We start from the raw sequence: 15,069 nt of genomic DNA, 5'->3' as shown, positions 1-15,069 counted from the left end.
CCGCTTTGCTCCCAGCCGCCACCCCACCCGCTCCTGGGCTGTGCCCCCCGGGAGAGCATCGAGGTGCTTATTGCCGACAATAAACCTGCTGTGACTGCGAAGGCTCTGGGGTCTCGTGATGGGGGTCCGCTGCTGGTGGGGATGGCCGAGGACTGGGCACCAGCATAGACTCTGTGTACCCCCGTTGACTCTTCTCTGCTGCCCCCCATCCTGAGGACTTCTTTCTCCTCCCACCTACTGTCCCCACCACACCCCTCGGTCCCACTCTCCATCCCACAGGCTATGAGCCTGACATGTCTCACCAGCTGCCCCTCCTTGCAGCCCCCAAACAGGCCCTTCAAGCGGGCCTGCAAGAGGAAGCAGGTCAGAACCTCAAACTGTTACATAGCCTGGCCCTGCCAGTGTCCCTTATGCCAACCCCCTCATCCCAAGCAGGACTTCCTTGCATCACCTCCCTGCCCTCCTCCCAGTCCCTCCCTAGGTACACAGAAACCTTCCATGTAATTAACAAGACAGGAGGGACACAGTCTTCCAGCACGTTCTTAAAGGTCTCATTCAACCAAGCTTAGAGCCTCCCCTGTGAGCCCAGACCTGGGACAGTTCCCAAGGGCCCGGGTCACAAGCAGGACCCTTGACCCAGCTGACTAGCCAGGCTCTGGGGCAGGACCATCTGGGCAGACTGGAAACTGGGTTCTTTGAGGGGTGGGCCCAGAAAGGCAAAGAGGTGATGAAGGTACAAGGGGCTGCCCCCTCCCCTCAACCCTGTGGCTTTTGAGGCCATATCAGACTTTTCTCCTGGCCACAGCCTTGATGGGGGTGGTCCCCCCCACAGCTCACACCAACTCAACCCCCATCGCTTCTTGGTCATGATGCTGCCAGTGTGTGGGCCTCACCAGCTTCTCTGCAGGGCTGGGCATCCCCTTTCCCTCCCTGGCCCAGGGCTCAGGGCCTGGGGGGCTCAGCCTGCTCTTCCCTGCCCCCATCACCGACTCCTGCTTCTCTGGCTACTTCCCTAGGGTCTCACACACATCTCCTGCCTGTTGGCTCTTCTTGGGTTTCAAGGACCTCCTGATCAGGAAGTATGGATCCCAGGGTCTGCTGAGCCCCAAGGCATGGAGTGAAGGGGAAAGACAGGTGTGCCCTTATAAGGGGCTGCCACAAGTAGAACCACGGTGGGGGTGGGGGTGGGCGGGGCTTGGCCACAACCCTTGGCATGTGAGATCTTAGTTCCCTGGCCAGGGATCAAATCCACATCCCCTGCACTGGAAATGCAGAGTCTTAACCACCGCACCACCAGGGAAGTCCCAGAACCGCAGATTTTAACTGCATACACACACAGCCACCTGCTGGCAACACTGGCCACCCTCTCCAGTGGATCTGATGTGGGCGTTGTCACTGCCACCCTGTCCTCCAGTGGATCTGATGTGGGTGTCATCACTGCCACCCTGTCCTCCAGTGGATCTGGTGGGGGAGTAGTCCCTGTAGCCACCTCTCCCATGAGTACCCACCTGTCTAGGTTCTCTCAGAATCGGAGCAGAGCTCCCTACAGCCCAGGATGCTACGTTCTTTTTGGAAGTCTCTGGTAAAAAGAGAAGAGACTCCTTCCTGCCCTCAAGTCCAGGCGGTCCTGCAGGTCACCCCCTCACCTGCCCAGGGATTCTGTACCACTTCCCTGGGATCACCAGGCCTGTTATTCACCACCACCACCCCCCAGATGTCTTGAGAGTCTGATTGGGCCCTCAGACAGAGGCCCGCAGCCCTGGGGCTGGCATTCAGTACAAAGCAGACACCCTGGGAAGCCCTGAGTGGGCCTAGCTCATGTGGTATGTGCATTTCTTCATCCTCTAGGCCGATCCCATAGGAAGTCTGGGCAAATTCCCACCAACCTCCTCTTGGGAAACTCCTGTCAAAATATAATTTTCAAATACGTTAAAAAATGACTCAGACAAATATAGCATGAACATGTAACAAAGATTTATTACACTTTAAGGAGGAAACGAGTGTTGAGCAAATCTCGTTCACAGACTATTTTGAGAAGCTGGGAAATGTTAGAATAAGATGGTGATATTAGAGACAAAACTGGTGGATGAAGTTTTGTTCTGTATGGGATGGAAACCTGCAAGTTCATAAGTATCAGTGTCTGGGCTCTAATTGAATAATAAATATCAAAGTCAAACACGGGTTCATTCCCCAAGATTAGGGATTGCCAGATTTTTCCTCCAAAGGCCCGGGCATGCAGGTTTTGGTCACAATTATTCTTGTAGCACAAAAGCAGCCACAGGCACTGAGGAAACCAGTGGGGATGGTGTATTCCAGTAAAACTGTCGACTTAAAAAACAGTCACAACCTAAAAGACTCTTGGCCCAGAGAGTCAGGTTGGTGTGGGCCTCTGAAGTGAAAGTCACTCAGTTGTGTCTGACTCTTCAGGACCCCATCCATGGAATTCTCCAGGCCAGAATACTGGAATAGGTAGCCTTTCCTTTCTCCAGGGGATCTCCCCAACTCAGGGGTCGAGCCCAGGTCTCCCGCATTGTGGGCGCATTCTTTACCAGCGGAGCCACAAAGGCCTCTAGCATATGACGTTTTCTCACCACAGGTCTCAAGCTCAGGTAGGAAATAGTCCTTCCCAGGAAGTGGTGAGGGAAGCTCCAGATTTCCCTGGGGGCTCCACAGCTGTGGTCCAGACCTGAAGAAGCAGCTAGGGAGCTGTTGCAGCTCCAGTAGCTAATCTGAGACTCTGGCCCCTGCTGCTTTGACTGCTCAGATAGGACTTTTATTCTAAGCTGTAGTCTGCAAAGTATCAGCCAACCAGAACCGATTCACACCCTTATCCTCTTGAGTTCCTCTCACAACTGTGTTGACTCAAAACAAAAATACACAACCCGGAAGTTGGAAGTTGTGTGTTTTTTTTTTGCTGCCCCACGTGGCTTGTAGGATCCTAGTTCCCCAACTGGGGATTGAATTGGGCCTCAGCAGTGACAGTGCTGAGTCCTGACCACTGGATAGCCATGGAATTCCCGAGTGAGTTCTGTTTTATTGGGGATCCTGCTGAGGACAATAGCCTGGGAGACAGCCTTTCAGATCGCTGTGAGGAACTGTTCCAAAGAGGTAAGATAGGAGCCAGGATATATAGGAGCTTTTTTGTTTGTTTGTTTGTTTTGCTGAAAAACAGAACACATGTAGTCGAGTATCAAAAGATCGCTCCTAATCACAAAAGACAGACACTCAAGGATTTCAGTGCTTTTCTTGGGAAAATGCAAGAATGTGGGCTCACTGAAATGATTTCTACATATGCATCCTAACTATCTAGGGCCAGCATCCGGTTTTTCTCCATCCTGAACTCCCCTCCGGGCGCACTGTCAGGGGCTGGTAACTAGATAGTGGGCAACCGTTCTTTGTTTACTGAAATGGCAGACATTTTTTTTTTGTCCCCACCTGCTTCCTCCCTAGCCCTCCCTCCTCTAACAAGAAACTCACTAGGCTATAAGCCCACCTGGAAAGTCAGTTGACAACCCGGCCAGGGGTCTTGTAGCCCTTCGCGTGGGCACGGGGATTGTTTTCATACACAACAGTCTAGCCCAGGGGAAGTTTCTTCCGTCCCTTCGGGTTACATCTGCCCACTACCACAAGGCTTCCTTCTCCATTCAAGAGCCTGTTGCTGTGTACTCCAAGGGCACATTTCCAAAGAGGGATAAAGGGACAAAGAGAGCAGAGGGAAATACACCGCTGGCTTCCCGCTTGGCTTAGACAAGGATGTCTGAGAACTGAAAGAGCACCCCTCCGCGTTCCCACCGAGCGCCAAGGCGCGCCAGGGCCCGCCGGTGAGCGGAGCGGCGCTTCTAGACTCGCGCATGCGCAGAGCCACCAGCCCACCCTTGGCGGCTTCTCACGCCTGCGCAGGATCCTCCAAACCGATAGGGGGCAACGAGCCGATCCTCACGCGGGGTTGGCACTGCCGGCATAATCCGGAAGCAGCCGCTAACCCGGAAGTGGTCGCTTGGTAGGGCTCTGGAGGCTGTGGTGGCTGCTGCAGCTGTTTAGGTGGCCGCGACGCTAGGATGAACGCCCCTCCCGCCTTCGAGTCGTTCTTGCTCTTCGAGGGCGAGAAGAAGTAAGTGGAACCAGCCTGGGTCAGAGACAGGGGGAGGGTCGCGGGCCCTTGACCGTCTGCGCCCGCAGATTCTGGGGCTTCTCTGCCCGTCCTCTGCCGGGAGGCAGAAGCAAGTTTTGCTTGAGCGTCTACTCGCTGAGTGCTCCACACCCGTGTCTGCCAAACTTAAGACATTCCTGGGCGGTGGTGAGCCGCCCCATTTTGTAGATGAAGAAACCGAGGCTCAGAAAGGTTAAGTAACTCCCCCAAGCGCACAGAAATTAGCCGATCTGTATTCGAACCCAGGGTTTCTGGCTCCAGAGTCTTCCCACCCGGCACCGTTATCCTCTTTGCTGCATACAGAGGACAGTCTGACGGCTGTCAAGCTCACACCGGATCTTCATTCGCCGGTGTAAAATCTTCAGTGACTCCTCATTGTCTGCTGGTGAAGGAAAGTGCAGTCCAGTGCTCAGATAGCCTGCCTGAGGATCCCCCACTTAAGAACTCTGTGTCTTTAGACAAGTGACTTAATCTGCCTGAGAACTACTTTCCTCATCTAAGAAATGGGTTTATTAGTGTATTAAATCACAGGATTTTCTCTTGGGGAGGATAAATTAGGTAATTTAGGATTCAGCACAAAGAAGACCTTTTTTTGCTTTGTTTTGTTTTGTTTTTTCTCCATGCTGCTATGGCACGGGGAATCTTTCCCAACCAGGGATGAAACCCGCACCCTCTGCAGTGGAAGCGCGGTCTCTTGACCACTGGACTGCCAGGAAAGTCCCCCCAAAAGACCATCTTAAATGCTGGCTTTTCTTTCTCTTAACTGCCTGGTCTTAACTGCAAGGCTCTGCAGTCTAGCCCGTAGCCCCTTGCCAGCCACTTCAGTCTTTAGTCGGATAACTGAGCCAACACAGAGAAATGGCTTGAGAGCAGTGGTTCTCAACCTGGGGGGCCACTTTGTCCCGCCAGGGGACTTTGGCAGTGTCTGCAAACTTTTCTGGTTTCTAGTGGGTAAAGGCCAGGGCTACTGCTAATACCCTACAGTGTACCAGACAGCCCCCTACAAAAAAATTTTCTGGCCTAAAATATCAGTGGTGCCAAAGTTGAGAAGCTCTGCTCGAGAAGAAGGGATAAATCAGAGAAGGTGAGGATCCCACAGTACCAAGTGTGGCTGGGTTTGGGCTTCTTTGAGTCAGAGAGGTTTGTATGGAATGAAGAGATGGGGACGGGCTCTCAGGAGGAGGTAGGGCCTAAGCTTGCCTTGGAGGACAGGGTGTAGGCTCCAGGGAGGAAACCCCCCCCCGCCCCCAATCTGTTGCCTCTGCCTCTTCCTAGGATCACCATTAACAAGGACACCAAAGTACCCAATGCCTGTTTGTTCACCATCAACAAGGAGGACCACACGCTAGGAAACATCATTAAATCGTAAGTTCCAAGTCAGTGGCTTTTGGGGGTTGTGTTTTTTAAAGTATTTATTTACTTGGCTGCACCGGGTCTTGCGCCCCCTACATCGGGAGTGTGGCGTCTTAGCCACGGGATGACGAGAGAAGTCCTGGGAGTTACGTTTGATAGGCTTTTTGAGAGGCCAAGCATCAAGTTCCAGAAGACATTCTCGAGGCTCTCTGAGCTCCAGAAAGTCCTGGGAGCTGGCTGTGGGAATTCACAGATCCCAGTACCTTTTCTTCCAAATGACGGTGACCCCACATCTGGTCTTGCAGCCATTTCTCTGTGTTGGCTCAGTTATCCAACTAAAGAAAGTAAATGCACAGTGAGCCACAGAAAAGGAGGCCCACTTGAGGCTCTGTGCTCATGAGACGCCGTCAGGGTTGTCCGCCCTGTCACAAATAGTGACATCAGTGACACCTGGCATTCCAAGATGTACGTGCCAGCGATTGTCAGTAGAATAAGGGAAGGAGGTGGGAGAGGGACTCCGTGGTCATCCAGTGTCCTGGTGGTTACCTGACGCCTGGTATTTGCACCAGCAAAGTCCTGGCCCGGTAGGTGGCCAGCAGTGGGATTGCCACTCTGGCCCAGGAACTTGTCCTCTCGCTGCTGAGAAATGCTGTCAGTGAAGCCAGGCCTTTCCCAGGTGTGCATGTTTGAGGCCGTAGGCAGGAGGAGCCTGTTTTTCTCCTGGTGTGAGTTAGGGGGCGGGGTTGCCCACCTTCTGTCTGGATGACTCCTGCCCAGCACCACGCCAGGGGTGCACCCAGGCTGTCTCTGGTGTCCTGCTGCGGCCCCCTGCCCGTGTGAGCCCAGTGTCCCCTCCTATGCCAGGCCCCACCCCTCCCTCGGTGTGCACACTCTATCGAACATTTATTTTTGGCTGTGCTGGGTCTTCATTGCTGTGCAGGCTACTCTCTAGGTGCGGTATGAGGGCTTCTCATTGGAGTGGCTTCTCTTGCTCAGGACACAAGCAGCCCCGGCTTAAGTGGCTGCGGCACGTGGGCTTGGTCGTTGCGGCTCCCGGGCTCTGAGCACTGGCTCCATAGTTGCGGCGCGCGGGCTTAGTCACCTGCCAAGTTGCATGTGTTGTCTTCCTGATCCAGGGGTTGAATCCTTGTCTCTGGCATTGGCAGGCAGATTCTTTACTGCTGAGCCACCAGGGGAGCCCCCCAGTGCTCACGCTTGACAGAGCCGCGCAGGAGGAAGCCTCCCGGTGCCCAGGGCACAGGCTTCACTCCCCACAACCTCATGGAGCGGGACCCCGTGTGTGCGGACGCAGCTGCCAGCCCGCGTTGCCCGGAGGATTTCCATTTCTGTTTCATTAAGTGCTCAGAGCCTAGAGCCTTCTCCACCTGCTGCCTTTATTTACTCTGCCAGATGCTCTTTGGGGGCTGGGAATGGGGTGTTTTTTTTTCTGGTTTACTGGACGCTGGCTGGATTTTTCCTGCTCTGGGAGGTTTCTCTGGGGCTTTTGCAGGCTCCCTGACATCCCCTGAGGGAAGAGGTGGCGGGAAACCCTGTTCAGTGGGAAGGGTCGTTGACCCTTGTGCCTATAGGGGTGTGTGTGGGAGGAGTCCCCACTGGCTGTATTGTCTTTGGGTGTCTGTTTAACTCAAGATTTCTGTGGGGGCTGGAATGAGGGTGTGTGACCACAACACAGACTCTTAAAGGTCAGGAGTAGCTGCGTGTGCTTTCAGGCCACAAGCCAACAGGGAGACTTTTGATTAGAAGGCTACAAAGGGGTCAGAGCCCCAAGTGCACTCGGCTCAGCACCCTGCCCCCCTCACCATGCCCGTCCATGTCTCAGGCAGCTCCTCAAGGACCCACAGGTGCTGTTTGCTGGCTACAAAGTCCCGCACCCCTTGGAGCACAAGATCATCATCCGGGTGCAGACGACGCCAGACTACAGCCCCCAGGAGGCCTTCACCAACGCCATCACTGACCTCATCAGCGAGCTGTCCCTACTGGAAGAGCGCTTCCGGGTGAGGCCCACTCTGGGAGGGGCAGGGGGCGGTCCCCGCAGACACCAGCCTGTACGCCCTCACCCAGGACGGCCCCCAGGGGGTTGCCTCTGACTTGGGCGGGGCGGGGAAGGGAGTGATGACCAAGCAGGGACGTCCACCACAGCATCCAAGTGTGGACTGAGGGGTTATGGAGCTGAGGCCTGGAACCTGCGCTCTGCATCCGGGGGTGGGACCTCCCCTGGTGCCCTGGGTCTCCTTGTGGGAGCAAGGGGCTGGCCCTCCAAGCCTCTTCCTGGTGGTGCCGGCCCCCTGTGGTCCGTCAGTCCAGGGTGCAGCTCACTGTACCCTGGGGGTTCCATCATCAAGAAGCCCAAATGGGTGTGGCCACACTTGTTTATTCAGGGGTCTTCAAAGTCTAGGCATAATTGAGAGTGGGAAAGAGCCACGGCTTCCGGAGCCACCAGGAGGCACCTCTGTTCCCCGACTCCCTCCTGCCCCAGGCAACAGGACCTGGGCTGTGGGGGAATGATGGCGTGGGTGGGCTGGCTCCAGGGTCTCTGGGGCACCTGCCCAGCACCCGGAATGTTTGAGGCCCCAGCTTGCTGCTTCTGTTAGCTCACGGCTGCACTCTGGGGAGGGGCACAGTGGCGGTTTCCTGGCTGCCCTTGGTCAGGGAGGCTGGGGCTGAGTCTTCAACATCCTTGCTCCCTGACAGGTGGCCATCAAAGACAAGCAGGAGGGCATCGAGTAGCTGGCTGCCCCGGGCCCTTCTCCAAGTGGATGAGAGCACTTCCGCCAGCTGTGGGCCTCCTCATAGGGTCCAGTGAGCTCCCCCCCAGCCCCCAGACACTAATGTGTCTTGTACATAGAGAGTTGGTTTTATTTTCCTAATAAAGCATGACCGGAAACAACCCAGCTGTGGGCTGAGCAGAGATGACCTCACAGCTAAAGGACCGTCAGTTCAGTGGAGGTAGAGGACCTGTTCCGACGCCACTTGGGGGCCTTGTTTCAGAGTGGACTGGCCCACAGACCCGATCTCTGTCTTGAGAAGGTGGCAGGAGCTAACTCATTCTAGCAAACCCTGGGAACCTGGGGCTGCCAGGCACTGTCTCAAGCAGAAGGGAACTGAAAACCCATGTGCTTCCAGGAGTCTGCTCTGGAAGCCTTGGCAGCAGGGCCGCCGGCCTCACTCAGTGCAGGGATGGGACCCACAGAGAGCTCTCCCCAAGCTTCTATTACAAAGTAGCGTTTAATTAAAAAAAAAACAACAACACAGACATAAAGATCCCATTACTACCCCCAAAGCTGAATAAGTTAAGTTGTGTCCCTGGTGCCCCGTGGTGGAAGCAGGCCTGTGTGCTCAGGGCTCGCCCCTTCTCCAGATGGCGACGATGTTGGAGTCGGTCAGCGCCGTAAGGTAGGTAAAGGTGGGGTTGGCCACCACCGTGTTTACCATCGTCTTGGTCACCGTCTGGCCCAACGCCTGGGGCTGGGGCCACTTAAGGATCTGGGGGGAAGAGAGGGGGCTGAGCAGCTGCTTCCTGAGCAGGGCCCCTGGGCGGCACCGGCCCCCTGCGTGCCTACCTGCGTGGGGGCCTGCGGGGCTGCCTGCGGCGGGGAGCGCTGCGCCAGGAGGGGCCTGACGTCATAGATCCACACACTGCCCTGCTCGTCCCCGCAGAGCACAAGCCCCTTGTCTGTCAGGACAGGGATGGAGACTTAAGTGGGACAGAACTTGGGGGGCGGCCGGGGGTGGGGAAGGAGGGGGGACCACTCACCAGGACACGTGCTAAGGGAGAAGTAGGCCAGGATGGTGGGCGACCACTGCAGCCGAGCCAGGACCACCACAGCCACCGTGGGCTGGCTGCCCCGGCCCTGCCACGTCTGGCTCCAGCTCCACAGGCAGATGGTGCCCAGGCTGCTCCCCTTGGAGGCTGATGGGAGAAGGAAGAGCTATGCCTGTTGCGGGGGGCCCTCTCCAGACACTTCTCTGGTCCATGCTGAGGGCCCCCTCAAACCCTTGGACCTAAACCCCCGCCCACAGAGAAGTCAGCCCAGAAGGCCTGGCCAGCGGGGTCCCAAGAAGCCAGACTGTCCCTGGAGCTGGGCTCACTCACCCACGACATCCTCGTTCACGAATGCCAGCCCGTCCACTCTCTGTCCGGATGCCTCGGAGCCCTCGGAGAAGACGAACTCTACTTCACACACCCTGTGGGGCAGCGGAAGATGCTGGTTAGCCCGGAAGGCTGCAGGAAGTGTCACACATCAAAGCTGGGTGCTCCTTCAGATCCCTGCCGGGCACTTCCTCAGGACCCCTGGTCCATCCAAGCCCTGAAGGGGGAGCCAGCGGGTTGGGGTGGGGTGGGGTGGGGTTTGGCCAGGAAGGGCTCAGAAGCCAGGCTATGCCTCGGGTTGAGTGAGGTGAGCAGCTCACCGGCCGGGGCAGGGGTTTGCTCTGACCCCGAGGGCAGTGTGCAGAGTGGCGGCTGAGCGTGCGGAGTCACACTGCTTGGAGAGGGTCCCAGCAGAGTCCTGAGATCCACACAAGGCAGCCAAGTACCCACCCCAAGAGGCAGACGCGTCTGAGGTGTGGGGAAGGCATCACAGGACTTGGGGAGGAGGCGGACGCGGGTGGGCAGGGAGGGAGGAGGCAGGGGGCCGCCAACACCTGGCTGGACCATTGCCGGGTGGCAGTTGGTCTGTGCTGAGATGTTGCTCTAGTTTTCCCCTGCCACTTGCCCTCAAATTCTCCCCAGGCTATTCCCTGTACTTAGGTTAAAATTCAGTACCTCACCAGGGACCACAGGGCCAGTGTCCCCTGGCCCAGCCACCTCGCCCCTGCCTTCCCTCCAGTTTCCCAAGCTGTGGCCAGACCTCCCTTGTCAGCCAGCTCACTGCCCTTTGCACTTCCCTCTGTGTGAAGACCCTCCCTCCATCTGCCCACCTGACCCTTGGGATCCATGAAGAACATAGGTCTGAGGACCTGTCCATCTGCCACTGGTCACCTCAGAGTCCCCTGAGCCTCCCTGCTCCTCTCGGAGCACCTTATTCGTCGCTGACGTCAATCACACCTTGTGTGATTTTAATGCCTGTCTCCTTCACCAGGCTCTGGGACCCTCGAGGGCAGGGCTTCCCTCCCGAGGACTGCCTCAGCTCTCCCAGGGTCCAGGAGCCACAAGCCTCAAGCTGGCCTTCCTGGGGCCTCGTCCCAGCCCAGACCCCATCCCTCTTGCCCTCCACTAGTCCTGAGGTGTGAGTCACTGTCCCCGCTTCGCAGATGAGGAAATCATGCTGGAGAAGGGAAGGTCCCACAGCTGGCGAGTGGGAGGACCCGGGCAATGATGAGGTGATCACAGCCTGGGGTGCTGGGAAGTGTGATCTTTCCTCGAGAGATGAGCAGGAGATGCGGACACCCCAGCTCTGCAAAGAGGGCCCTGGAAACTGCCTCTGGGCTGCCCAGGGTTGGGGGCATAGTGCAGGCCCTACCCCTGGTAGGTGTGCCTGGGGTCAGACCCTCGGACCTGCAGCTGCTCGGCTCTGAGGATGGGCTTTCGGGGCATCCCCTGCCCGTGCTCACCTCCTTTTCTGGGGCTGGTCCAGCCGCACATCCCAGCAGCAGCAGCCGCCCTCACAGCCGGCCAGCAGGTAGGTGTCCGGGCAGGGGGCAACAGGGCAGAGGCGCAGTGGGGTGGAGGTGGTATCCAGTGTGAGCAGGTGGCTGCCAGCAGATGAGAGGCAGGAGGGCGTGAGGCCGCAGACTCGGGTGCACCCACCCCCAGTCCCGGGCTGTCCTGCCTCGCAGTGTCACCTGGCCTGGAATTCGTAGTCCTGGTTGGGTGTCCCGATGTCCCAGAGGATGATGCGCTTGTCGTAGGAGGCCGCTGGCGAGGGGATGGGAAGGAGATGGCTCTGAGAAGGCCCCGCTGCCTCCTGCAGGCTGTATCCCAGGTGGAGACCAGGCTCCCAAGGCCAGCCCCTCCAAGGCAGGGAGGGAGGGAGGGCCACAGCTGGGAGACAGGACTCCCAGGGCCCCATCCTTATCCTGCTTGAACCTAACGTGCCCCACACCAGGCAGCTACAGCTCAGATACCACCTCACCACACCCAGAGGGCTGGGGTACCCACCCAGATGGCAGACACTGCCCTGGCTCTGAGAAACCTCCAAGGCTGCAGGGCAGGTTGGGGGAACAAGACAGAATCCGAAGCCGGGTCAGGTGTCCCTGAAGCCTCGTGCTTCCTACCGCAGTCTGAGCTGACATTGGCAGCTGATGTGAGGCCCACCCTGGGGAGGAGCCGAGGTGCCAGGCTGCAGGACACGGGTACTAGGGGAACCCTGGGGGTGTGGGAGGAGGGTCTTACTGAAGAGGTGGGTCTCGTGGGTGGGGCTGAAGCAGAGGGTGGCAATGGCCTTCTTGTGGCCCCGGATGAGCCCGCAGCAGAAGCCGGCCTGCACGTGCAGCAGCCGGACCAGCCCACGCAGGCCCGCAGCCGCCAGCACGTTCCAGCGCTTCTTGTGGCCGGTCTGTGTGACCACCGTCAGGGTGGTCCAGGCCACGGAGAAGAACTCCTGGGGCGGGGAGGGGAGCAGTCACTGAGGGGCAAAGCTACCTGGGAACCCCAGTCCAGCACCAAAGACAAAGGCCACCTGGTGAGCAAGTAGCCGAGTCTGGCCCGTCAACCTCAACACTCCTGCCCCCAGGAGCCAAGGCTCTGCCCACCTCGCAGGAGCCAGGCGCTGGCACTCACCTCGCCAGGCACCTTGTACTTGTGTAGTACAATGCCCGTCTGGCAGTCGATCACACACACGGCTTCCCCACCACACGTGGCCACGGTCTGCGACGTGGCCCCTGCCTGCCCTGTTTGGGAGGTCAGTCTGGTGAAAACGTTTCCAGCTGTCCGCAGCAGTCACTCCTCCTGACCTGGATGACACTTTAAGCTCTCTGTCCCTCCCTGCTCCCCACCCTTCCAGGTAGCCCCTGCAGGTGGCATTCCCAGGGCCCCTGCCCCCGAAGTGTGTACCTTCATCCCAGGCCGGCTCGAAGGCGCAGGCCCAAAGCTGCGTTCTCAGGTCGCTGGGGCTGTTGTTCTTGCTGTGGCACTGCAGGAAGTGCAGGGGCTCCAGCTGCAGGAGAGGGGTGGGGGGAGAGGGTGGTCGCTGCGGCCCCAGCCCTCTCTCCTGCCTCGCACCTCCCTGCCGCTGCACAGGGCTCACCTGGCTGCTGTCAGAGCCCACAAGGCTGCCCTCCACTGGCGCCAACGGGGAGGTGCACACCCGTTTCTGGGGGAAGAGGCTGAGTGGGGTATCACCTGGCCGCCTCAAGGCCACAGGCCTGGCCTGTGGAGGAGGGGGTGGGGCAGGCGGAGGTGTCGTGACCAGGCGCCCATCTGCCCAGGGCTTGCCTCCTCCCTGTCACAGACTCAACTTCACCCTCCTGGCGTATGGGAGGCAAGGGGTACCAGGGTCAGAGGGAACCCACTCTAGCACAGGAGACCATCTCCTGGGCATATCTCAAGGTCCCCCGCTTCCCTAATGCCTCTTGAGGCAGGAAGGGCCAAGGCAGGCCCAAGGAGCCTGGGAGCCCCACGGAACCACTCACCCTGGGCTCCTGGGTAGCTGTGGCTTTGTGGGGCCCCTCTGGCATGTCTGCCTCACGCGCGTGGGTTCCACCAGAGGCCACCAACTCCTCAGAGATCATCCGCACCTGGGTGGGAGCAGGCCTTCAGGAAGCCGGGCACGGTCCCGGGGCCTCCAGCCCCTCCCAGACAGCCAGTCAGAGCTGGGGAAGGGTCTTTCCAGCCCCCAGGGCCACCTTCCCTGACCTGCCCTACTCCCCACGTCCTCTCGTGGCCAGCGACCTCCAGGGCGGCTCGGGCTGTGGGAGCCAGGGAGGAAGCAGCTGGGAGGGCATACCCGCCACTGGGTGAATTCGCTGAGCGACACGGGCCCGTAGCGGACATTCCTGACAGCTGACTTCACAAAGTTGGCCTGGGCCTTTGCCTGCTCCTCTGGGCTCAGTGCGGCCATGAACTTCCTCCAGTGAGTTGCGACCTGGTACAAGAGGGACCAGGTTCAGGCTCAGGCCAGCCCAGCTCTCCTGGACCTTCTGTGGCGCCTGTCTCTAGCGATCAGAGGCGTCGCCCTCATCGCCTCTGGGAAGCCTCCAGGGACCACAGTCTTCTCGGCTGCATGCTGCACAAACCCAAGCGAGCCATAGGGAGAAACAGCCCCTGAAGGGAAAAGCTGGCCCAGTGTAGTGTCACCACGAAAACGTCTCAACATCCCCTGCCTGCACAAGAACAAGAGGCCAAGCACCATAGCCCCGGGTCAGGGTAGGGTCTCAGGGCCGCTGTAGCCCCTCTTGGAGTTCTCCAGATACCCCATTCTGTCACTCACTCCTCAAGGCTCCCGAGCACCAGGGACTCCTCCCCGTTCCTCACCCTGGTGGTCAGCTCCCGATTCAGGTTCTCTGCCTTAGAGCGAGTGGTGGAAACATCCTTGCCGTTGAACTTACGGAGCTCGGGCAGGAGGAAGGTGACTTTCAGGCTGTCACTGACCTGGAGGATGAGGGAAGAGCGGCTCAGGGTTGCGCCCAGTCTGTGGCTAAGCCCCAGCCCATCGAGTGCCTGGGGTTGCTGCGGGCACCCACTTACTGTCAGGAAGGGGTTGCCCTCCAGGCTGAGCTCCTCGAGCTGCGGGAACTGGCAGAGGGGGGTGACGTCGCTCAGCTGGTTGTTGGCACAATGGAGAACATGCAAGTGGGGCAGACCCAGGTCAGCAGGCAGCGTTTCCAGTTGGTTGTCGGAGAGGTCCAGCTCTTGCAGCTGCTTCAAGCGACCCAGGAGATTGAGGTCCAAGTCCTCTGAGAGCAGATTCAGCCCTGACAGGCTGGGGAGAGGCGCAGACAGGACCAGTTCAGGGGGCAGGCCCACCGACTTGCCACCCCACACCCATGTCAGCCCAGGCACCTCAGATAGCTTTTCTCTTGATATTTCTTGTTGTCTGTGCAGTTGATCCCCAACATCGCCTCCATTTATAACTGCTTTAGAACTTGAGGCAGCTGGCTATCTCCAAGAGGCTTTTTCCTGATCCTCTAGGGGGGGCTCTCTGAGCTCCCCTGTAACTCTCTCAACAGGTTGCTCCATATTCTTTCTACAAGACTGTTTCCCTAGCAGCCCAGGCCCTCTTCTGGGGCAACGCTGCCCCAGAACCACCACCCTCACCGCCCCGACCCATCTCATAACGAGAGGACGGCGTTTCGCCCGAGTGTTTAAAGACTCGGGGTGATAACGGGGCCGGGAAGGGAGAGATAAAGGATCCCAGGCTTTTTTCTGATTGCCCACCGACCCAGGCCCCGGTGGCGGACAGTGTGGCCCCGGCCCTTACTCCAAGCTCCGGATCTTCCCCAGCCGGTCGCTCTTGGGTCGCCCCCGTTGGAACAGCAGCCGCGTCGAGAGGGGCGCCATGGCGAGGACGCGCGGTCCGCGTGTGCCCGGGCCGCAGCACGGGAATCAGATGCTGGCGCCAGCGATTGCCTCAGTCCAGGAGGTGGCGCCGCGCGAATCCGTCCGC

The 15,069-nt window shown here is 58.5% G+C and overlaps 2 protein-coding genes across 4 annotated transcripts; one reads left to right on the top strand and one right to left on the bottom strand.

Annotated features, from left to right (window-relative positions):
* The first annotated feature begins 3,973 nt into the window (after positions 1 to 3,973).
* Positions 3,974 to 8,415, top strand: POLR2J (RNA polymerase II subunit J). The gene is made up of 4 exons (XM_052655763.1): positions 3,974 to 4,111; positions 5,426 to 5,515; positions 7,344 to 7,518; positions 8,216 to 8,415. Exons 1-4 carry the CDS (start codon positions 4,059 to 4,061, stop codon positions 8,249 to 8,251), a joined length of 354 nt encoding a protein of 117 aa, XP_052511723.1. The 5' UTR covers positions 3,974 to 4,058; the 3' UTR covers positions 8,252 to 8,415.
* Positions 8,416 to 8,730: 315 nt separating this feature from the next.
* Positions 8,731 to 15,061, bottom strand: LRWD1 (leucine rich repeats and WD repeat domain containing 1). 3 transcript variants are annotated; one of them, XM_052655734.1, is made up of 15 exons: positions 14,884 to 15,061; positions 14,151 to 14,385; positions 13,938 to 14,054; positions 13,411 to 13,548; positions 13,097 to 13,201; positions 12,712 to 12,834; positions 12,519 to 12,621; positions 12,246 to 12,355; positions 11,859 to 12,066; positions 11,309 to 11,381; positions 11,078 to 11,218; positions 9,618 to 9,709; positions 9,279 to 9,434; positions 9,085 to 9,197; positions 8,731 to 9,007 (listed from the first exon to the last, which is right to left on the bottom strand). In XM_052655734.1, exons 1-15 carry the CDS (start codon positions 14,961 to 14,963, stop codon positions 8,861 to 8,863), a joined length of 1,941 nt encoding a protein of 646 aa, XP_052511694.1. In that variant the 5' UTR covers positions 14,964 to 15,061; the 3' UTR covers positions 8,731 to 8,860. The 3 variants fall into 3 exon arrangements, with proteins under 3 accessions (XP_052511694.1, XP_052511701.1, XP_052511710.1); XM_052655741.1 differs by lacking the exon at positions 12,712 to 12,834; XM_052655750.1 differs by lacking the exon at positions 13,411 to 13,548.
* Positions 15,062 to 15,069: the final 8 nt, after the last annotated feature.

Source organism: Budorcas taxicolor, chromosome 2 (genome assembly GCF_023091745.1).
Source record: "Budorcas taxicolor isolate Tak-1 chromosome 2, Takin1.1, whole genome shotgun sequence".
Taxonomy (NCBI): domain Eukaryota; kingdom Metazoa; phylum Chordata; class Mammalia; order Artiodactyla; family Bovidae; genus Budorcas; species Budorcas taxicolor.
This window is presented reverse-complemented; position numbering and strand designations above follow the sequence as displayed.